This window comes from Ictidomys tridecemlineatus, chromosome 11 (assembly GCF_052094955.1).
Source record: "Ictidomys tridecemlineatus isolate mIctTri1 chromosome 11, mIctTri1.hap1, whole genome shotgun sequence".
In the NCBI taxonomy this organism is placed as follows: domain Eukaryota; kingdom Metazoa; phylum Chordata; class Mammalia; order Rodentia; family Sciuridae; genus Ictidomys; species Ictidomys tridecemlineatus.
In genome coordinates this window covers 120,091,755-120,114,696 of record NC_135487.1, presented here as the reverse complement: position 1 = coordinate 120,114,696, position 22,942 = coordinate 120,091,755, and the positions used below count along the sequence as shown (strand labels likewise).

General features: G+C 41.9%; 3 protein-coding genes across 9 annotated transcripts in view; 1 reads left to right on the top strand and 2 right to left on the bottom strand.

The window, feature by feature from the left end:
* Or10j5 (olfactory receptor family 10 subfamily J member 5) overlaps nucleotides 1–13,516 on the bottom strand; it is a 76,038-nt gene extending 62,522 nt beyond the window's left edge. For both annotated transcript variants that reach the window (XR_013428152.1, XM_078027204.1), the window contains exons 1-3: nucleotides 13,321–13,516; nucleotides 12,591–13,051; nucleotides 11,489–11,546 (exon numbers count right to left, since the gene is read on the bottom strand). The gene's annotated coding sequence lies outside the window, so the exon portion shown is untranslated. The remainder of the gene's footprint in view (nucleotides 1–11,488; nucleotides 11,547–12,590; nucleotides 13,052–13,320) is intronic.
* A 331-nt stretch (nucleotides 13,517–13,847) lies between these two features.
* On the top strand, nucleotides 13,848–14,823 carry Apcs (amyloid P component, serum). Its single transcript, XM_005339387.5, has 2 exons — nucleotides 13,848–13,985; nucleotides 14,099–14,823. The coding sequence occupies exons 1-2, from the start codon at nucleotides 13,922–13,924 to the stop codon at nucleotides 14,716–14,718; spliced, it is 684 nt and encodes a 227-aa protein (XP_005339444.3). The 5' UTR covers nucleotides 13,848–13,921; the 3' UTR covers nucleotides 14,719–14,823.
* A 6,668-nt stretch (nucleotides 14,824–21,491) lies between these two features.
* LOC110599556 (C-reactive protein) overlaps nucleotides 21,492–22,942 on the bottom strand; it is a 153,835-nt gene continuing 152,384 nt past the window's right edge. For all 6 annotated transcript variants that reach the window (XR_013428146.1, XR_005734724.2, XR_013428144.1 and 3 more), the window contains one exon: nucleotides 21,492–21,711. The gene's annotated coding sequence lies outside the window, so the exon portion shown is untranslated. The remainder of the gene's footprint in view (nucleotides 21,712–22,942) is intronic.

The window sequence follows — 22,942 nt, the reverse complement described above, 5'->3', positions numbered from 1 at the left end:
AATCTTGAAAGCAGCAAGAGAAAAAACAACTCATCATGTACCAACAACAGAATCCCAGTCAGATTAGTAGCTGACTTCTCATCAGAAGCACCAGAGACCAGAAGCCAGTAGACCTGAAAGAAAAGAAAAACTGTCAATCAAGAACCCTATCTTCATCAAAACCACCTTTGGGAAAAAAAAATGTAGCTTGATGACAGATTCCATGAGCAAGGCCCTGGGTTTGATCCTCAGCATTGGGGGAAAAAAAGACACAATAACCAAATTAAAAAATAATGAAGAGTATCACATCAGACCTAATATTCATATCATCAGAGTCTCAGGGAGAGGAGAAGGACGTGAAACTAAAAAGATGTTAGAAAACATGAGTTAATGCTACTTAAATTTGTCAGAAACATGAATCTACAGACTCACGGACCTCAGCAAGTCATAACTAGAATAAATCAAGAAATATCCACACTAAAACACATTATAGTCAAAATTCTAGAAAAAAAAAACTGAAAGCAGTCAAAAAGAAATGGCAAAAAGAATCTGAGTGACAGTGGATCATGGAGGAATGGAGGAAGCGGCACAATATTTTTTGAATGCCAAAAGAAAGAAACTGTCAACCCAGAATTCCACGCCTAATGAAAATAGTCCTCAGGATTAAAAGACATATTAATACATAGTCAGAGAAAGAAAAACTAAGAGAGATTTGTGACCTATCTGAAAGGAATAGCTAAAAAAAAAAATTCTCTCTAAATTCACAGTGGGAAAAAATGGACTCCCGTGGAGCATCCAGGAAGGAAGAAAAAACACAATCACCAGAAAATAAAATTCAGACCAATATCTTCTCTGAATATAGATGCAACAGGGTGACATTTGGTTCTGATATCAAGGTAATATCTGATCTCATAGAAATGAGACAGGCATACTGTTGCAAAGATAAGACTTTCACTCAGGTTCTCCCAATAGCTACTTCTTGCATAATTCTAGTACAATATCAAAACTAGGAATGTGAGACTGTGTGTGTGCATGTGAATGTCTGTGCATGCAGAGTTCTATGTCATTTTAGCAAATGTGTAGATTCATGTGACTGTGACCAATGCCCCTTTATCTTTCCTATTCATCATATATTTGTCTTTAAAAATTCTCTACCTACATGGAAAACCATGTTGGGCAATGTGATGATTTTTACTTCAAATTTCAAACATAATTTAGGAAACTCAGAAAAAGGAGAAAAGTCCATTTTATTCGCCTATATTTTTGCTTACTGTGTTTTTTCCTCCTTCCTAGATATCCCAAGGAGTCTTCTTTTATTTTCTGTGAATTTAGAGAACTTCTTCAGCTATTCCTCTCAGATAGGTCACAAAATCTTGGGAAATTATACTCCATTCATGTATGATGTGTCAAAGTGCATTCTACTGCCATACAGAACTAATTAAAACAAATGTAAAAATTTTAAAAACCTAAACAAAATAATAACAAGTTGAATCCACAAAAATATAAACCAGGACCAAGTGGGAATCACCCCAGGAGCACAAGATTGGATGAACATCCAAAAATCGATTGATCAATTATACCCATATCATGGAATATCTTTCAACCATAAAAAGAAATGAAGTACTGAGACTACAACACTGAACAAACCTTGAAAACACAGTGCAACGTGAAAGAAGCCACACAAAAGACCACATATTGTGTGATTTCCATGTATGTGAAGTGCCCAAAAAGGCAAATCCATTAACGCAGAAAATAGAATAACAGTTTCCTCAGTCTGGGATTCCAGGGGAGGAAGAAGGGACTCCTACTAGGTACAGTATTTCTTTTGAGGGTGATGAAAATGTTAGAAAATTCGATTCTGATAATGGTAGCACAGCTCTGCAAAGACCTTAAAATCCAGTGAATATTTTTAGTATATACATTCTGTCTAAAAAAAAAAAAAAAAAAAAAAAAAAAAAAAAAAAAAAAAAAGTTGCTTTAAAACAAATCACACCAAAAAATATTTCCTAGCATTCTGGGCATTTAATACAGAGGCAATACTTCCCATGAACCTCAGAATTTCCTGCAGACTAGCAGACTAGTTCCCTCCCTACAATACTACACAGACCCCTTACATCACACAAACACATAACACACACACACACACACACACACACAGTAGGAGCACACTGAATTGAGGTCTGGTACCTTTCAAATCTTCTTTTCTAAAGACTTGGTCTTGCCCAGGGCTCACTCAGTGCCCTTCATCCCGGCTCACCGGTTCCACAACCTCTCTTCTCTCTCTGCCAGAGGCACTTGTACCCTTTGCCTATTGTTGAGTTTGCTGCAACTATTTTAGCCCACAATCGGTTTTACTATAGTTTGAGCAGTGAGAATAGGATGAGAACTTAGCCTAAACTCCAGAGAGAGGGGAAAGACAGCCCAGGGAATTTTATTTCCTGGTTTCTTTCTTTTCCCTTTCTTTTCACCCTGAAATAAAGAGATGACAAGGGAGACAGAAGAAAGGTGTCCAGGTGCTTCTAATGCCGGGAAGCACAGAGGTAAGATCTTGTACTTGGCCCAGTGTTCACCATCCATCATCTAAAGTTGTAGTAAGATTCTTACAACTTGTGGGTACCTTACGCTGGGCATCAGGCTTGCAGGGAAGGATGTCAGCATGTGTTCTTTCTAGCAAATGTGCTTTTCAAAGTTTCTGGGCTGGTCAGGCCATTCCCTTTTACCACCTACCCAATTCGCTCCACCTAGTAGAACACACACCTCCGTTCCAGTGCCATCCTCTTTCCTTATGATCCCATGGAGAACTGAGTCTTGTGAACAGGTCCTCCCTTAATAGCCCTCCACCTTCCTAGGTATGCACTTATTCCAGCTTCTGCTCATTTTTTAATGCTAGTCTCTCTCTTAAGACGCTGTGTTTCTTAAGGTTTCTTACAAGTTCTGTATTTGTTACAGGTTCTCTCTAGCTTAGGACAGTGACTGGTATGTTATATTTACATTTTGAGTAAAATTTTTCTAATAGATAAAAAAAATGTGGTATATATATATATATATATATATATATATATATATATATATATATACACAATGGAATATTACTCTTCCATAAAGAAGAATGACATTATGACATTTGCCAGTAAATGGATGGCTCTGGAGACTATCATGCTAAGTGAAATAAGCCAATCCCCAAAATCCAAAGGTCAAATGTTTTTTTCTGATGTGTGGAAGCTGACCCACAATAAAATGGGGAGGGGAAGAAGAGAAGTTCACTAGATTAGACAACCGGAATAAACGAACGGAAAGGTGTTTTAGTCAGCTTTTTTCAATGCTGTGACTAAAGGACCCAATCAGACCAATTGTAGAGGAGAAAAGGTGTGTTTCAGGACTCACAGTTTCACAGGTCTCACTCCATAGACAGCAGGCTCCATTCCTTGGGGGCTCAAGGTGAGGCAGAACATCATGGCAGAAGGGGGTGGCAGAGGGAAGCAGCTCACGTGGTGATCAGAAAGCAGAGAAAGACTCTCCAGATACAAAATATATACCTCATAGCCACGCCCCTAATTAGCCATTTACTCCAGCCACACCCCACCTGCCTTCAATTACTACTCAGTTAATCCCATCAGGGATTAATTAACTGACTAGGTTAAGGCTCCAATGCAGTCATTTCTCTTGCAAACCTTCTTGCACGTCTCACACGTGAACTTTTGGGGGAGCGCCTCACATCAAACCATAACAAATAGGGAAAGGAATAGGAAAGACACTAGAATAAATCTAACATGATTTTCCTGCGTACACATATGAAAATACCTAAGTAAACCCCACCCTTGTGCCCACCCACAAGAATGGGTCCTAATTAGAATAAGATAGATCCTGTGCTTGTATAATTTTATCAAAATGGATTCTTCTGCCATGCATAACTAAGAAGAACCAACAAAATAAAATTTTAAGAAGATACACATTTTTAATTGGAAATAATGCTGTGATAAGTACAAAAATATTAGATGTGTTTGCAAAGTGCTATAGAAGAAGAGAGGAAGGATCAACCAAATTTGCCTGGGGGAGATATTGAGTAGAAGACCAGAAAGCAAGTGTTATATATGATGGTGGTGGTAGTGGTGGTGGTGGTGGTGGTGGTGGTGAAGCTGATGAAGGCAGCCTCTACATTTACCAACACCCGTGGAATCCACCTCTTCAAATATATTTTCTATCATCCTCTCTTCTACTCATTCCCCTCTAGTTCCACATAACGACCTCTCATTTCTCAAACATTTCAGAAGTTTCTGGACATAAGCCTTTGTACTGTTTTATGATCATTTTGATTAAGATGCATATATATATGCATGTGTACAAACAGGGCTGCAATATAAAATTTACTTTCTTTTAAATTTTTAACAAAACGTATTTTTGCAAAATGCCGTTCTGTAGCAATAGATTTTTACCTTATCAGAGACTTCTTTGAGAATCTGATCACGATACGCACATGTGCCTGCATGCACATTATTTTGCACACAATTTCAGAGAATATTCAATCCAACCGGAACACATTTCAGAACCCCTGGGGAAATAGGATCCTCAGCTTCCGAGCTGCCCCTAAATGTACATCAGACACTGATCATCACTGAGACATTGATATCACCTATTAACGTGCCCAGTCTACCAAATGGGAGATTCTAGGAGAAGACCCCCACTGGGCCTGTGACCCATGAGCTCCGGAAGTCTGTTGGAGGGAGGGGAAAATGGCAGGTGACCAGAAATGTGCCTCAGGCCTGCTTCCGTGGTTTAGAAACTATGACAAAAGTATAAGACAGAAAATGGAAAGAACTGACCTTGGGGCTAAAATAATGAGCCACTTATTCCCAAAATATAGATGTGTGTGGAAATAGATGCTGCTCTACTGAGGGCTTTGCAGGGTGCTTTCTAGCCATGTCTCCTAGTGGATCTACATGAAATTTTTCTTCATTACACACATAACTGCCCATCCAAGAAAAACAAAATTGTGTAAGATAAGGGCAGAGAAGTGCTCTTCAGAAGAAAAACTCCAGAGGGAAAAGACACACGACCAAAACCACCTTCAGGTCTGCTCCCCTCCACCCCAGCCACCTGGCCGACAAGGAGAAGGTATGTGGGGAACCTGATTCACTGAAAACTGCAGTCAGTCCTCACTTAAGAGGAGAGCAATCAGAGCCACTTGCCCAGAATTAGCCGCCACCAACCCAAATAGTTACCATGCGGCCACTACAGAATGAGCCATTCTCAAAAGCTTTCAAGGAGCAAAAAAGTAAATGTTTAAGAAGAGGACATCAAGAAGGAAGGCACCATTCTTTGAGAAAAGACACCCATCTGTTCTCCCTCTGCTCAGCTTCCAAGGCTGCAAGAATAATGTGGGGTTTTTTTAAAAAAAAAATGTTTTCTCCTACATAAATAATGGGTACTCCACCTAAATGTATGCTATTTAAGTGGCCAATGGGGATGGATTCGTGGGAAAAGGGCCTCTCTTTGCTGAGACTATTTACTTTCCAATCAGCAAATGGGAAGGAAGCCTTTTTGAAATGCCTATTAAGGGTCATATAGCTCCAATCATGAGAACGGGGAGAGTCTCAGGGGGTCCCCGGGATTCTTTCACTAAAGTCATTGCTGCCACCATCGTCACCGGGTCGGCTCCACTCAGACAAAAGTCAAGAACCAAATGGCCAGGTGAAGTGGGAGCCAGGAGGGCTTTCAATCAAAATGCTCCCACCTAAGAATAAGTCATCAGAGTCCTCCTGGAGCGCGGCCGTCTCCAGGTAATAAGCACCCGGAGCGGAAATCCTAGCCTGGGGCCTTCCTTTCAGAGCTAAGTGGAAGAGCAGTCCAAGTGTTGGAGCCAATTCACAACAGAGTGTTCTATTTGGCCCACTTGTGGGATAGAAAATGTTTGTGAGCAGGAAATCTCGTGGCCCCAGACTCAAGTTCTCCTGAGGAGATGAGTCAACCTGTTAAGAGATTCGGTCCACACGGTGTCCTTGGCTGAGACGTGTCTTACTGAGTCTGTAAACAACAGGGCCCCTCCCACACTGGACGGATGATAGCATAGGTCTCTGATAGTCGGCCTCTTCTACATTTAATGAATCCACTTGTTTATAGGCAATACTAGTCTATGGCCATACCATTCCAACTAGTCCCAATCCCATCTGATCATGGGAGCTAAGCGGGACCAGGTGTGGATGGTACTTGGATGGGAGATAGGCGACCACTATCCAGCTATTCAAACAATGACCATCTTGAGGTCCCCAGATCCCAGTGGAGGCAGCCCGGAGCAGGGTGAAAATGATAAGGATGTTAATGTAGGAAATTCAGACAAAATCCATGAACACAGTTGTGATGGATAAAATACTGCTTACCTCAGGGTTTGTGTCATTAGAACAGGAAAGTTTCACGGTAGGGTGTCAAGAAGGGGGGTCACAACACTGTCACAGAAGTGCAAGCGGGGCACATACGTGTGTTCACAAAGATGCTACCTTAGGAATTTCCAGAAAACCACTTAGCAGTCGATGGTTGTCAAGGCGACAAACACCAGGAATGATTGCTTGATTCTGTCCTGTGAGGCTGTGTGGCACGGTGACCAAGGCATTCGGTCTCTGAACGAGCCAGCATGCTCAGGAAAAAGGATGTGGTCAAGGTGGGTGAAGGCCACCAGGATGACTTTTTCTAATGCAGACACAGAAGGTGACATTTACAGAAGCTGAAACAGTGCAGGAAGGTGAGCTCTGTGGGCTTCGGTGAGGTTCTTTGTATTCTGAAGGCTTAAGATGGTCAATGAAATGGGTCAATATGGAAAAACTGTTGTTCTGACACCAACTCTAGGTCTTGGATACAAACACGGCATAGAATAAAGGTACAGTGATAAGAGCAAAGAAAGACAGTTCTAGATCACACCTGTAAGCCACACATTTAGGAAATCTGTCCCTGTTTCTTTGAGGAATGTATTTCCTGTCACTGTCGACTGAGAAATGAATTCCTATACGAAGAGAAGGGAAAATTCTCCATCAACATTACTCAAGGTACAGAGTGACACTGAGTCCCTGTCGTTATATTTTTTCTCTTTTGCACATCTCCACCCTCTGATCTAGTGTCATGAAAAGATCGTGAACAGCAAGGATGTGGTTGTGACCAGCGAGCTCTGATGAAAGGCAAATTTTATAAAAATTTTACACGAAAAAAGATGGGTTAAAAAACCCACTTCGGTAACAACAGCTAAATTTTATAAAGACGACAGACGTGGTTCAAAAAGGAAGTAATCTAGGAATGTAGAGGATAGAGAATGAGAGAGAGACATGGCGATACCCCAGAGAGTAGTTTCAGTTGGATTCTGAATTTAGAGCGAGATCTCAGTGAGGTCACTTCGTCTAGACGTCTCATGGAATCCAAAAGTAGAAAATAACAAAGTTAGCAGGGAGTTTTTCTTTTTATAAATGAAGCCTGAAATTAGGAACAGAGAACTGAGATCAAGAAAAGACTCCCATGTATCAACAGGGTCTGGAGAGGGAAAAGCCAATTTGTGAAGATACTGGAATTGAGAAAGGGCAGTAGAAGTCTGCTAGTGGCCTAGAGCCTGGCATTTAGAATATTAAAAAAAAAAAGTACTGTGGTAGAAGTCAAGTCACCATCTCAGACATTGACTCAGTCCATGGTGTGCTGCTATGACAGAAGAACAGAGACTAGGTAATTTGTAGATACTAGAAATTTATTATGGTCATGATTCTGAAGGCTGGGAAGCCCAAGATCGAGGGGCTACATGTGGTGAGAGCCTTCTTGCTGTGTCCTAACACTATAGAAGATATCACCTGCAAAACAGTAAGAAGGAGCCAAACTCACTTTGAGAACACACCCACTCTTGAATGGAATGACATTAATCCATTCATGATGCCAGAGTCCTCACAACCTAATCTTTTTTCCTTGGGTAGGGGGACCCGGGATTGAACTCAGAGGCACCCGACCACTGAGCCACACCCCCAGCCCTATTTTCTATTTTATTTAGAGACAGGGTCTCACTGAGTTGCTTAGCATCTCACCATTGCTGAAGCTGGCTTTGAACTCGTGACCCTCCTGGCTGCTGTGATTACAGGTGTGCGCCACTGCACCCGGCTCATGATCTAATCTTAATCTCTTCCTTTAAGTCTCTACTTATCAACACTGATGCATCGGGGATTAAGATTTCAGTACAGAAACTCTGAGGGATACATTGAAACCATAGCGTTTCACCCCAATCCCCCCCCACCCCCACCCCCACCAATTTCTGTGCTTCTCACATGCAAAATTTGTTCATTTTATTCCACTAACGCCCAAAGTCTCAACTCGTTCCTATGCCATTTGAAAAGTCCAAAGTCAACTACACATCCTGAGGCAAATTCCTCTCTAGTTAGGAAATCAAAACCTTTTAATTACAGATTTAAATCATTTATCTCCTCTTTTATTTTACTGTAAGCAGCCAAAAGAAGACAGACACACTTGGATACTCTACTGCTTAGATATTTCTTATGTTAAATATTCTAGTTCACTGCTGTTAAATTCTGCCTTCCCTAAAGCCCCAGGATACAGAGACACAGTTCCATCAAGTTTTATTTTATTTTATTTTTTTGCAAGTGTGTCACAAGGATGGCCTTTACTCTAGTTTTCAATTCCTTGCTCCTCAGTTCCACCTGAGACCTCATCAAAATGTCACTCACTGTCAACATTGTTGCCAGTGTTCTCATCATGACCACTCACAGAGTCTCCACATTGCTGACTTTCCCTCAAGTTCTCTACTTTTGAACTGCTCTTAGTTTTCCACTGGTGCAAGTGCAGGCTCTTTCTAGCCTGCAAATTCTTCCAACCTCTAGCCGTGATCCAGTTCCAAAGCCTCTGCCACATTTTCAGGTATTCGCTATACAAACAGCCCCTACTTCTTAAGACCAGGTTTCTGCCTTCGTCTATTTTGTGATGTTATAAAAGAATGCCACAGAACCGGGTAATTTATCAACAATAGCAGTGTATTTTGCTCACGGTCCCAGAGAGTGGAAAGTCCCAGATCAAGAGGTCACATCTGGGGAGGACATTTTTTTGCTGCATTATAAGATGGCTGAAGGCATCAATGGTGGACGAGCAACAGAAGAGAGATCAAGAGGGGGACAAACCCACTCTTATAACAAAGCCCACTCTTGCATTAGTGACATTGATTCATCCGTGAGGTCAGATCCCCGGAGACCTCATCACCTCAAAGAGGTGTGCCAACGGCACCTGAAAAGTGACAGATTTGTGAAGATTCCAGAGTTGAGAAGCAGAAGTCACGTCGGCCAACAGCCTGCAGGCTGGCATTTAGAGTCTGAAAAAGCTACTTGGGTAGAAAGGTCAGTCATAATCTCAGGTGGCTACTGATTTTTCTCCGTTGTTGGAGGAAATGTTACGGAGTGAGAAACAGACAAAATAACCACTCTGTCAAAAAAGAGACAATCTATAATCCGTGCTAGAGGAAAAAAATACACATTGGACCCCCAGTCTCCTAAGGAGAATCTGGTTTCTCTCTTTTTGTATCCTGTCAAAACCACTGAACCTTAGGAAATAGGCTCCCTTCTTCTTTCTCCCCCCATCATCCCCTGAAACTTGAATCCTGCCATGCCCACTTTACGAAAATTACTCTTTAAAAGGTCACCAGTGAAATTTTTATTGCAAAATCCAGCAGCCCTTCTACTTCGATCTCTCTCATGCACTTCATGGCACAGGACACTGCTTCCTGGAAACTCGTGCACACACTCCTTCCTCTCCAGCCAAGCCTCAACTCTTCCCCTGCCTCCAACCAATGAATGCAAATGTCCTCCCAGATCAGTGTGTGGACGTCTGACCTTTTCCATCCTCTCTTTCCACTGAAAGAGAGAATCTATGATTTCATCATCACCTAAATGCTGATTCCCCTGAAACCTATATTTCTAATCCCAAGTGGCCGTCCCATAGTTCAGATTCTCCACTGGCCTTTTTATCTTTTCTCCCCCTATGGGCAGGTCATATTATTATTTTAAATTCCAAATTTGGGGAATCAGACTTATCACCTATCCTCCATCTCCTCCAGATTAACTCCCTCACTGTGATCCTAACTGCAACAGTAGCACCATACTTTCTAAAACTATATGTGCTGTGGTTTCGGCATGCCCACAGATTGCATGTTTTGGAAACTTAATCCCCAAAGTCACACTCGGTGTGGAGACATGGCACCTTTAGGAGGTGACTGGTCACTCATGGGTTAGTGGATTAAAAGCTCATTTTGGAAGTTGCTTTGTTATAAAAGCAGGCTGTCTCTGGCATGCTTGCTGTGTCTCACTCCATGATTTCTTTTCCATGTTATCATGTGACATAGAGGCTATCATCTGATGTTGGTGCCATACAGACTTCCCAGCCTCCAGAAATGTAAGCTAAATAAATTTTTATTCTTTATAAATTAGCCAGTCCATGGCAATCAGTTATAGCAACAGAAAATGGATGAAGATAATATGCAATAAAAAATTTGGAGTAAAATCTAATCGGGTTTTATATTCAACATATTTTTATTTTTAAATTCTCAGTTTTTCTTTCTTTTTTTTTTTCTTTTCCATAAGACTCTTTCATCAGAATGAAATTGTGTAGCTTTGATTTTGTACAACTACACACCAGGGCAATCATCATGATTCTGAATTCTCCCAGTGCCTCTACATGCTTGTAAGTACACTTAAGCTAACAGAACAGACAGCAAATAATTCTTAGTCCTAGAGTCCTCGATCCTACCTCATGTTTTCCTTCAGTCTCTTCCTTCCTATCCAGCATTTTCTAAGAGTTATTGTGACTTCTTGTCTTCCACAAGCGCCCAAGAACTTAGAGGATATCTTTAAGGTGTTCTTTAGTCCTCCAGTGAACCTTAGTCATTCCTCACTTCCTGCCTTTGGGAAGTGCCCAGTAATATCCCTTTTTTGTTCTGCTGATGCCTTCTTTCCCCTTTTTTTTACCCCCCGCCCCAAGGTCAAACTCAATCGTATGCCATCTAACTGAACCAGGATAACCCTGCTGAGACACACAGGTGGCCCTGCTTCTCCAAGGCATCCTATCTACCATCTTTCCTCTCTTACACTCAAGCCTTCTGGAGCCATTAGACAGGCACCCACCTACATCTGCATGTTCACGGGCAGGAAAGCACCCAGGAGCCTTGTGGCAATGGCAGGTACTGGTTCACCTTGAGAACACCACTCAGTCCTGAAGACTCAGGATTTATTTTCCTACATCCTGACTTTCTGTATAGACAGAGTCCTCGGTTTCCAACTTGATGACGGCCGGAGCAGAGTCAATTCCCTTACAAAGCCTTGAAAAACATATTCCAGAGAAGGAAAGAATCGGGCCCCGTTTTTCCTCCCTCTTTCCCATTCTACTATGAACGAGCTTTGTAACCAAGATCACTTCTTCACAGTGCCTGAACGCATTTTCATGGTCAACTATAAGCCCTGGCACTTGGCCCCAATGGCAGTACAAATCCCCTTACCTCTAGTCTCTCGAGGATCATCCCTTGTCCGCCCAGTCCAGCTCCATGGACTCAGCTCCTAGTAAAACAAAAAAAAGAAAAAAAAAGGATTTTCTTTTATATTAATATCCAAACCATTTTTTGTTGACAGAATGATAATTTGTTAATTTACGATGAAAACTAGAAGCAGCTGGCGAAGCCTATTCTGTGAATTTTATGACACTCATTAATCAACATCTGGGACCAGGAATTATATATTCCCAGGGTTCACAGTAAAGGTTACCTCCCCGTTCCTATTTATAGTGTCACCTGCTCATATTACTCCATCCTATCTTAGTTTGCATTGCTCCTAAGCTGTTGCATGTAAGAAGTCCTTGCCCTACTTGTGCCCTTTGATTGCACAAACATATGGAAGGCTCATTTCACATATTTAAAAAAAAAATCAGATAAGTGATCTAAATATGAATGAGACCAAGTAACCATCTTTTGTCTAGAGGAGATAAGAGATAAATATGCTAAAATATTTTCAATTCCAGGAAGACATTGGTAATAGACCAAAAAAGGCTTTAAAATGATAATAGTAGCCAACTAGATAAGTTCTGTGCACTTTATGCATATTATACTTTCTCATTTATCCTCCCCCACAGCACTGTGAGATAGATAGTTCTATCTTTGTTTTGCAAAGAAGGAATCTAAGGTTCAGAGAGCTTTAGTGGGTTGGACAATAATCAACCACTAGTGAATGGAAACAGTGGAATCCTCCTCCAAGTTCTTTGGTTAAGACTTTATTAGGAGTCCAAAAGAGGCAAAATTAATGTCCTGTTGAGATATCAGAAAAGTCTTTATTTTAGTCAGACTTTCACGGATGTGATTAAAAGGATCCAACCAGAACAACTGTAGAGGAGGAAAAGTGTGAGGGCTCATGATTTCCAAGGTCTCAATCCATAGATAGCTGGCTTTATTCCTCAGGTCTCAAAGTGAGGCAGAACAACATGGCGGAAGAATGTTGCAGAAGGAAGCAGCTCACGTGATGATCAGAAAGCAGAGAAAGAGATTCCACTCACCAGATACAAATATATACCCCAAAGTCACACCCCCCAATGTCCCACCTGCCTTCAGTTACCTCTCAATTCATCCCATCAGGTGATTAATCCATGGGTTGGGTTAAGGCTCTCATAAGCCAATCATCTCTTCTCTGCACCTTCTTGATGGGTGAACTTTGAGGGGCATACCTCACATCCAGACCATAACAGTCTTCATGAAGCAGATTACGCTTGAGATTAATTTTGAAGAACAGTTAGGATCTCAAGAAACTGAGAAATATAAGTAAGAAATGAAAGAAATAACTAGAAGTATCCAAACCAGGAAAGCAGGTGAAGAACAACAATTAGAGGTGTTAGACTGAAGAATAGGATCTGATTCGGAGTTTACAGCCAGGCTGGAGCAAGATTGGAAACAGCATGGGCTTCCAAGCAGGAGGATTAGTATTTAATTCAGGATACAACGAGCTGCGTGTAACTCCAACTCCAACGCCTACCCTTACTGTGCCACGAGTCAGATAAAGCTTCGCAACCATGATTCAACCTAAAAAAAAAAAAAAAAAAAAAAATAGAAGATAATGGAAACTTCCCAGAGATAAGAATCATCTGAACATCGGTAGAGAAAGTTAATTACCGGTGGCAGTTATTGTGCCATTGAAAAGGTTGGTCAGAAAAGGCTGGAGTGAGCTGAGAGAGGAGAGAATGAATTGAAGCTAGACAGGAGGGTGAGAATGAAGATCCCATACCATTTAGTGAGGAGAGAGAAGAAAAGTCGGATAGGTAGAAAGGAGAAACCTCAGTTAGATATCTTACAGGCAGAGCAGGTTTGAGCAGCAGCTAATCAGGTGTGGCTGCTTAAGTAGTAGCAGAGAGAATTGGAGAGGAAGGTCATTGGGGTTGTGCAAGAGTCAGTCACCACTGATGCCCCAGTAATCCAATGTAGTGCCTGGGAGTTAGTAAATAAATGTGCACGTTCTCTATGAATGGGGTCATCACCAAAGATCAATTAAATACACACTGAGTGGCGAAAGACTCAAAGAGAAGAACTAGGAGGGATACTGACATCCCTTCAGGTATTATGTCCCCAGGAAAATGACAAAATTAGAAATGAGAAAAATACAGGAACACAAAAAGAAGAGAAAGAGCTAAGTAACCGCTCTGGCAGTCATTTGTGTTTAATAAGTAACACCCATTGATTTCCCAGCCCAGGGCCTCGCCAATCCTGTTCTGTCAGCAGCTCTGATGGGCCGCACCAGGAGGAGGGTCTGGAAACTCACACATCATTGGTGCTCGCCACCCCCCATGGTCACCAGAGTGCCCTTAAAGCCTTCGGTCTCAGAGTGTGAGTCTCAAAGAGTTCAGGGGACAGCCACCTTTGTCACTGTAGCTGCTGTCACAACCCCAGGCCAAGGACATGGACAAGCTGCTGTTTTGGGTCTCTGTCCTCACCAGCCTCCAGGGAACCTTGTCTCAGACAGGTAGGGAGGCCAGGAGTCCATCAAGGAGACTGGGATGAGAAGTTGAATCTGGGATCATTTTTCTCCCCGAGTTCCCGGTGAAAGTCATTCTATTTCTGATTTCATTCCCACAGACCTCAGAGGAAAGGCATTTGTGTTCCCTAGAGAATCTTCTTCTGACCATGTGAATCTGATTGCGGAGGTGAAGAAGCCTCTGCAGAACCTCACCTTGTGTTTGCGAGCGTACAGCGACCTTTCCCGGCCGTACAGCCTCTTCTCCTACAATGCTCAGGGTAAGGATAACGAGCTACTGATCTATAAAGAAAAAGCCGGACAGTATAATCTGTACATCGGACGGAGCAAAGTCACAGCCAAGGTTGTCGAAGACCCCCTGGCCCCGGTCCACATGTGTACCAGCTGGGAGTCCTCCACGGGCATTGCTGAGTTTTGGATCAATGGAAAACCTCTGGTGAAAAAGGGTTTGAAGCAGGGATACTCGGTGGAACCTCACCCCAAGATTGTCCTGGGACAGGAGCAAGATTCCTATGGAGGCAGTTTTGATAAGAGCCAGTCCTTTGTGGGAGAGATCGCAGATTTATACTTGTGGGACACGGTGCTGTCCCCAGAAGAGATCCAGCTTGTATATCAGGATTCCCCTCCCAGTCCGAATATCCTGAACTGGAGAGATCTGAACTATGAAGTGAATGGTTATGTTGTCACCAAGCCCAGGGTCTGGTCTGAAATCTTGCTTTAATAAAAACTCTAAGAGATCTGCTCAGACCCTATACCTATAACTCTTTCTTCATTGAATCTCCTATCTACATATTTGTCTAATAAAAAAAAATATGGTATTATGCCACTTGCATTGTTTTGTTTTTGGGAGTTTTGGGGGGGGTTGTTTTGTTTGTTTGTTTTGGGGGGGTTGTTTTTTTGTTTTGTTGTTGTTTTGTTGTTTGGTCACTGCTGTTCCATTGTCCAGAAAAATCAGATTGTAAAGCAGGGAGAGAAAAAGCTTTAAGTAACTAGGAAGATATTCAACACAAAGCCGGAGCACTTGATGAGCTGCCGTGGGGGTTGGGGGCAGCAGTGGCAACATTTTACAAACTACTAATAATTATTTTAATAGCAATTCAGATCAGGTGCAGAATTGGAATCGAAATCTTTCTATTTGTTTTTCCAACTATGAATCAATAGAAAAGAAGTCTGAGGTTGCGACAGGGAGGCAACTGTAAAGAGATAAGTAAGCAATCGTTGAGAACTTGACAGCGAGTAATGAGCTAGAGGGGGAAAAACTAGAATCGGAATGAAAACTAAAAATGCATAAGAAACTGGGATCATTTTGTGTAAAGACAAACGTGCCTTTCTGTCTCAAAAACCCCCGGGGTATTGTGCAGGGCTTGCTTTTCATAATGCTGCACTGATATGATCAAAAACAAATTATACTACGAATATTGCTCACATGAATCCTCCGCTTCCAATCCCTTCCACCAATCCCTCCTTCTCACAGGATGTCATTGAAACCTTTAAGGTGACTCTACCCTCCATGGCCAGGGCCGCTCACATTTCTATGTCCATTTCAGGTACAACTCAGCACAAGTGGCAGGCGAATTATAACACTCCAAAATAAATGTCAGATGCTATTAGTAGTAATTATTTTGTGATTATAAAAAGTATGGAGCATAGCGTCTGGTACATTCAAAAGATATGAGGTGCCTTCTCAGAGAAGCAAAGGCCTTGGAGGGAGTTTTGGCTTTTTGTGGGCAAAAAGACAGTCCTTGCCCACACATAATAGAGATGAAGCCAAGGGAAATAAAAAAAAAAACTAAATCCAGGATAGCTTCCAAATGATAACCCGTGATTACTTCAAATGGACAGAGACAGGCATCAGACCAAGAACATAGGGGACGGTCTAGGATCTCCCAGAATGGGATCAGGACACACAGGAACAGGTAGAACCTGGAAATATTTGGTATTCAGAACATGAACTTCATTAGACAAGAACTTCAGCAATGTGGGAAATTATTAGTTTCCAACTGCCATCTCGTGAGCTGAGGTCTGCTTTATGTTCCTTACGACTAATTACCCTTCTTTCCATAAATGTGCATTGTGAGGACCAGAAAGATCCTCTGTTCTTGCATAACATGTTTCCATTGAGAACATGTGAACATGTTGCTTGCCCTAACATCGTAGAAGCACCCAACAGTAGGATGTTTTTTTTCAGTTCAACAATCCCTTCTGCCAAGGAACCTAAAGCAAATTTCAGGGATGAAGCCAGTACACTGGATAGAAGCATCCATTTGTTCAATTATTTATTGAGCCACTATTCTATTCCAGGAACTATGCCAGGCACTGAAAATATTATATTGGGTGAAATAATCGTGGTGTTTGCCTTTTTTTTGGAGTTTATATTCTAATAAGTCTGTGTCATCTAAATATGGATTTCCCTAACAGTAATCAGCCTGTGCCGTAATCTATCTCTCACATTTCTAGGATTCTTTTCTATCACAGGTTGATATCCTCCTACTTCCCCTCCCAACTCCACCTGAGGTAGAGGTGTGGTTTATTATTTCTTTTTCTTGTTGTCTTTGTTGTTGTTGTGTTGTATTTATTAATATACATGCTAATTGTACAAACTGGCAAATTCACTCTGATATTTCCATCCATACATACCTATTGCATCAACCGTATCCAATAGCACTTCTACTCTCAAGCCCCCTCCCCCAGCACCTTTCCTAGTCCTCCTCCCAATTTCTTTCAGTCTCTTCCTCTCTTTTCCCCAGTATCTACTATTCCATTCCATACAAGGTTCACTTACTGTTTCATTATACAAGTGAGAACATGGGGTATTTGTCTTTCAGTGTTTGTTTCACTGTTTGGTGTCTGATCATGAAGTGAGTTTCACGCATCAAAATGTTCTCCAGTTGAATCCATGTTCCAGCAAATGACAGGATTTTTTTCTTCTTTATGGATAAATAGTAATATTCATACTCCAGTTTCAGTCTCTGTCCCTATATCTAGTTCTTACCTAAACAAATCCATGCATTTCCCCTTCTAATAGGAGAAACCAGGCAAGTTCTTTCTATATACACAAAGGAGCCTCACCTTTGACTTTATACAGGAGCATTTTTCACCCATAACTAACCAAGAACAAACCACTAACAAGGATTCAAAAGAACAAAGAATAGTGCCAAGTGACATTCCACATACCTTCAACTGAGGTCGAGCTATTTTTTACTAGAAGAAAACTTAGGTACCAGGCCACGTGAGATCAAAGCTTGCTCAGTATGCCTGTGTGCACCACTTGTAATGAGATCCCCTGGCTTATTTCTGGATTCTGACTCCATGCAGACCCACGGGATGAATATGGTAAGTCTCCTAGAAAATTAACCCAGGAGACAGGAGTTGCCCAACAGAACTCCTCTGAGAGTCCCTTCCTAATCACGGAGTTTAGGAAGCAGCTCCCTTAAAGGCAAAGTCAACAGGGTCGGAAGGGCTCCGTGTGATTAGCCTCTGGAGTCCCAGCCAGAGTCTGGTGGGATCTAAGTGATCTCATAATCTCCAGAGGCTAGCCTAGAACCTCATAAGGCTGAGCCTGACTTTAACAAAAACTGACAATCAGGTTTCGCGACACTGCAGTAATCTTTTGTAACTGTTTGATCTGTTCTACAATACAAAGGAGCACAGACAGGTTCCACACCCTCAAGAAGATGGGTGGACATTTTTTTAGTCTAAGGAGGCTCTGTCCCAAAGAAGGACCATTCTGTGGTTTATTGAAATAGATCATGTAATCATCCGATTCTTACTAAGTTAACTCCTCCATCCATGGTTTCTTGGATTTATTCTGTTTTAAACGAAAAGGGAAAAAGGGGAGAGGAGAGGAGAGGAAAAGGGAATAGAAAGTCAAGGAGGGTCGGGGAGGGAGGAGAAAGTGGGGGAAGAAAGAATAAAAGAAAGGAGAGGAGAGGAGACGAGTGGGAATTCTGATAACAAGGCACCATCATTATTTCTTTAACTGCACGATTCCTTGACACACAAAATTTAATTACAGAGACTTAGCCTACCTTGCATATTTTAATTCTTTTAATAAACAGGTTGTTTCTAGGCAAAGATGTTGCATATAAAAAGATTGAAATGTTTTGGCATGTCCACAGTCTCTGGGATAATTTCTTCCCTTTGCAAATGGTATTTCCTTTTTTCAACCCTCAAATTGTGTTTTCCCCCCTCCACTTCTTTTTCTTTTTTTTTTTTCCTCTGGTAGGAATATTGGCTTCATGACTACGATTTTGATGCATGAGCACATTTCAGTGTTCTTACTCTCCCACAGGGTTTTTATCCTTCTGGAATGTATAAATCATTTTGAAAGCTCCTTTCTGTTCTATGCCGCGCTTTTGAGATTATCTACTGGTGTGTTCCTTACACAGAAATGCCCCTAGGGTGCCGTCTCACAGAAGGCCCAGTCTTGGGTGGCAGAAGGGCTGCTGTTCCCGTGCTCAGCTGTACTCACTTCTAGCAGGGCAGAGACTCAAATAGCAACCAGTAGGTTAAAAAAAAAAAAAAAAAAAAAAAAAAAGTGGTCTTCTGGTGCTAAAACAGTTGTTACGCACTAGCAGTGGGATTTACTCCCACATCCCATATTTCCATCCCTCTCACCAGTACCTCCCTCCCTCACTTCTAGGAACACTCACAGCCTTGGACTTTGCACCTGAGCCACACTAACAGTTCGGGATTGCTTCTGCACCCCAGAAAGAGATGGGTTGAAGAGTGGGACAACCAGGCAGTTGCTCTTAATTGACGAGGGACTCTAAAACATCTCCAGGTGTGTCACCAAGTGGAGGAAAATTTAGGTGAGACCTCCTCTCAGGTAGAGTAATGGGATGAGAGAGAACCGGGAAGAACACTTGGAAAAATTGTGAGCAAGTGTGAGCAACCATTTGTGCGGTATAAACGGTCACTGAAGTGTACTCTTTGGAGAACAAATACAAATTGCTACACGGCTTTTGTTTATTTTCCTCTTTAGGGAGGGTTGCTAAATAAAGAAATGGGTTTTCCTTCATGCTCCTCAGAAAGGTGAAATGATAGCTTCCTAGTACCTCACACCCCACACCTTTCCTCCATACACAATTATACATCAAATACGAAATTTCTGGTCAACAACAGAGCACATACATGCCAGAGGTCCCCTACGATGACATCCCCCAGTGACAAAGTAGCTGCTCGGTTTGCATAAGTACACCCTATAATGTTCACACAATGATATCACCTAAAAATACATTTCTCAGAATGTGCCCCGGTTGTTAGATGATTCATGACTGTAAATGCAAAACAATATGGAAAGAACATTGGTCTGAAAGGGCCACTGCGGCTCCCTTTGCCCTTTGAATTCAATCCAAATGTACATCACAGGCAATAAACTAAATTCTATTCCTCTTTTCTTCCTGGGCTTATGTACCTGGCTCACTGTGTTAGTCAGCATTTCATTGTTGTGACCAAAAAACAACAACAACAAAAAAACAAGAATAGCATGGAGAAGGAAGAGTTCATTTTGGCTCCGTTCCAGAGGTTCAGTTTATGGTCAGCCAACTCCTTGCTCTAGGCCCGAGGTGAGACGGAATATCATGGTGGAAGGGTTTGGCAGAGGAGGGCTGCTCCACTCATGGTGGCCAGAAAGCAGAGAGAGCAAAGGGCATGGTCCCGGTGACCTGCTTCCATCAGCCACGCCCCACAGACGTACTGTTACCACCCAGTGAGTCCATTAAAACTAGGACGCACTGATTAGCTTACAGCTCTCACAATCTAATCATTTCACCTCTGACTATTCCTACAGGAACACAGGAGCTTCCGGGGGACACCTCACATCCAAACCACAATACCCACTTTCCCCACATCCAGTGGATCATTAGCCATCCTGCCTAGACTTACATAACTTACTCGAAAAAAACGTCACATCATATTTACATGAAACATGTTCACAGCATCTAGGTGGCTGCTTTGGGGTGAAGCAGTACTTTTCAGGCCCTAAAATAAAGATACCAGGATTTTTTTTCTTTTTTTTTTTTTTTTTGCTCCTCTTGCCTCCATCTAGTTCAACGCTTCCTCTTCCCCAATCCACATATGTCTACAGTTTTCGTAGCTTAATATCTTCTTAACTCTATTCTATCACTCATTGCAATAGGTCCATCAGGAACAGGAAAAAAAAAGGCAAGTGGTATCTGTTGTTCTCATCTGACATATTAAAAAAAAAAATGTTCTGCTTACTCCAGATAATCAGTCTTTGGAAGCCAAGATTCTACTGAAACTGTGGCTAGAACTGTCCACAGCGGTCTCTTTTCTGTTCAGTCCACTCTCTGTTCTCACTGTCATTGTCTTTGACTTTTCCAATTCATAAAAAATCACAATTTCATGCTTAAATTAAAATATTTTAAAATAAGAGTAATGATCATTACTGTAAATAGGACAGTGTTAAAAAGAAAAAAAAAAAGAAGAGTTCCCCATCATCTCATCCCCACCACAACATGACTGTTGCCTGTGAAATGTGGCTGGTGTGACCGATGAACAGAATTTTTAATGTTGCTCAATTTCATGTAATTTAAGTGGTTAGAACTGTTTAGTTCTGCCCCATCCTTTCTAGAACGTTACTTAGAGTTGCGCTATCACTCTCCTTAATGGGTGCCTGATTGCTGTCTCTGTGATCTTTTAATATAAACTACTTTAATTATAAGTGACATGTTCAATTATACTTGACTGTTTGCTTCCTTATGTTTTAAGATGGAGTCTTTTCCAAAAACACTCACAATGTTCCCTAAGTTGTGTTTCCCAGATTTAGAATGTTTGCTAAATCCCTAGAGGCCGTTAGTCAAATGTGCTAAAATCCTCCGACCTTATGCTTCAGTGAAATGCGTTTAAACCACTATCTGATAGGTGATGGCAATACCAGAATCACTCACCGAATTTCCATCAAACTGGGTGTGCTTACAAGAGGGAAATCAGGGCAGGATGGGCTTTGAGCTGCTTCTTTTTTCTTCCTCATTCTGGATTCTACCCAGTGTCTGTGCTGCCCTTTTTCAGCACCAAACCATCGTCCAGTTCTCTCCAGGATTCACAAAGAGATCGTCTAGAGTAAGGAATATCTTTACAGACTTCTGAGATCCTAGGCTGGAAAGACCCGGGTTCTTTTAAGAACTGGCTCTCTCTTTCTGGTTTCCGTTCTGTGTCTTTGCTACGTCTGCATCAAAGAAATGCGACTTGTGAAAGAAGCTCTCGAGAGGTCGAGGCTGGGTCTGGAGGTCCTGAACAGGCTGTAAGCTCCTCTCTGATGGAGCTTTCAGGGTCAGGCCAGGAGACATCTATACCGAGTGCCTAACAAGAGCATTCTCCGATGACGGGGGTCCTGCCAGAAGGAGAGAGCTTCTCTCCTCCTACGGCCATCAGACTACCTATGCTGCCAACTTTTAGGTGTAACCCCCCCCCCCCAATATGCTCTGCACTAGTGTATGAGTCAGGTTCCCAAAGAAACAGACACAGAATACATAGAATCATAAGAAGATTTATTAGATTGGCTCACACAAACAGAGGCGGAAGAGTCCCCTGGTAGTTGTCGACAGGTTGGGAGTCAGGGAAGGCTGGAGCAGCTCAGGCCAAGAAGCTGAACCTCAGAAGGAGAAATGAGGCCAAGGATTCCATCTGAATCCAAAGGCCGAACAACCTGGAGTCTGATGTCCAAGGGCAGCAGCAGGAAGAAATGAACGTGCTGGAGGAGAGAGGGAGAGAAAGAGATGAGTCAGTCTCCCCTTCTGCTTTTTGGTTCCATCTGGGCTCCCAGCCTACTGAGTGGTGACATTAGAGTAGGTCTTCCCCACTCGGTTCACCGACAGGCCAATCTGCTCTATAAACACCCTTCTAGACACATGAGGGCATGGGGCTTTACCAATTTTCCAGACATCCCTGAATCTGGTCAAATTGAGAAGCAAAATGAATCCCCATAATTTGTAACTACTTGCATATCTTCAGACCTGTCTGTCCTTGGCAGAGAGAGGGTCAGGGGGAGTGGGAAAGTTCTGAGCAGGAAAGTGTAGCAATGATGAGAAGGTGGGTAGTCATCAGACCTCGTTTAACCTATTTCATCATCATAATAAATGATAATAAATTCATGATAAATAATCCTTCCCCGTCTACTTCTCCACACAGCTACTCTTCCATCCATTGTCCCGGGGCTAGAGACAAAAGGTCTCTCCCACATTCTTTCTCAATCTAAATTCCCTCAAAAGCAGACAAACCACAGCCCACTTGTGCAATCAGAAGTTAAATGTCAGAGCTGAGCCCAAGAACAAGAGCTGCAGGAAAGATGACTCATAAACTAAAGGAGAAACATCTATTTCTCCAGCTCTGTTCCCTGGTGGTTCAACTGTGTGTCCAATTTTTAAATAAATATGTGTGCTTTTATTTTTTTAAAAAATAATAAGATGTTGCATTATATGGTGGAAAGGAAGAGGACTTGGAGTTAGAAGGCACTGAGTGCTCTGTACCCATTAATGAATATAATTCTTTTAATTCCACTTCACTGGCCATCAAAAGTAATTTTTTCATCTTTTTTACCTATTTATTTTGTGCAGACTATTATTGAGTGAAAATACTATTTTCCTTGCTTTCAGAAGCATCCTTCTCCCCACTCCCACCCAGACCATTAGTTGCTTTTTTTATATGTGTTCCTGAAGCTCCTTCTGGGAAATTATATCAGTCTAAAGGTTTTCTCATTGTGTTTTCATTTCTCGTTTCTGCCACTGGAATCACAAGCATTTTAGGAGTAGAAACTTGTTTTTCTCATTATTATGCACCATGCCTGGGGCAGTGCTCTGCCAAATGGGTGCTAAATAATTAATTCCGCCCTTTCTGGTTGAAAACCTACTATGTGCAATGCTCTATGCTTGGACTTTTGCTGCTATGTTTTGATCAGTTAGATGCACTTGCTGTCTTAGATCAGT

Excerpts from the sequence above, each read along its gene's own strand:
- Apcs (XM_005339387.5), top strand. The coding sequence starts at position 13,922 with ATGGACAAGCTGCTGTTTTGGGTCTCTGTCCTCACCAGCCTCCAGGGA. Across the intron at positions 13,986-14,098 it reads GGGAACCTTGTCTCAGACAG|ACCTCAGAGGAAAGGCATTT; the intron begins GTAGGGAGGCCA and ends TCATTCCCACAG.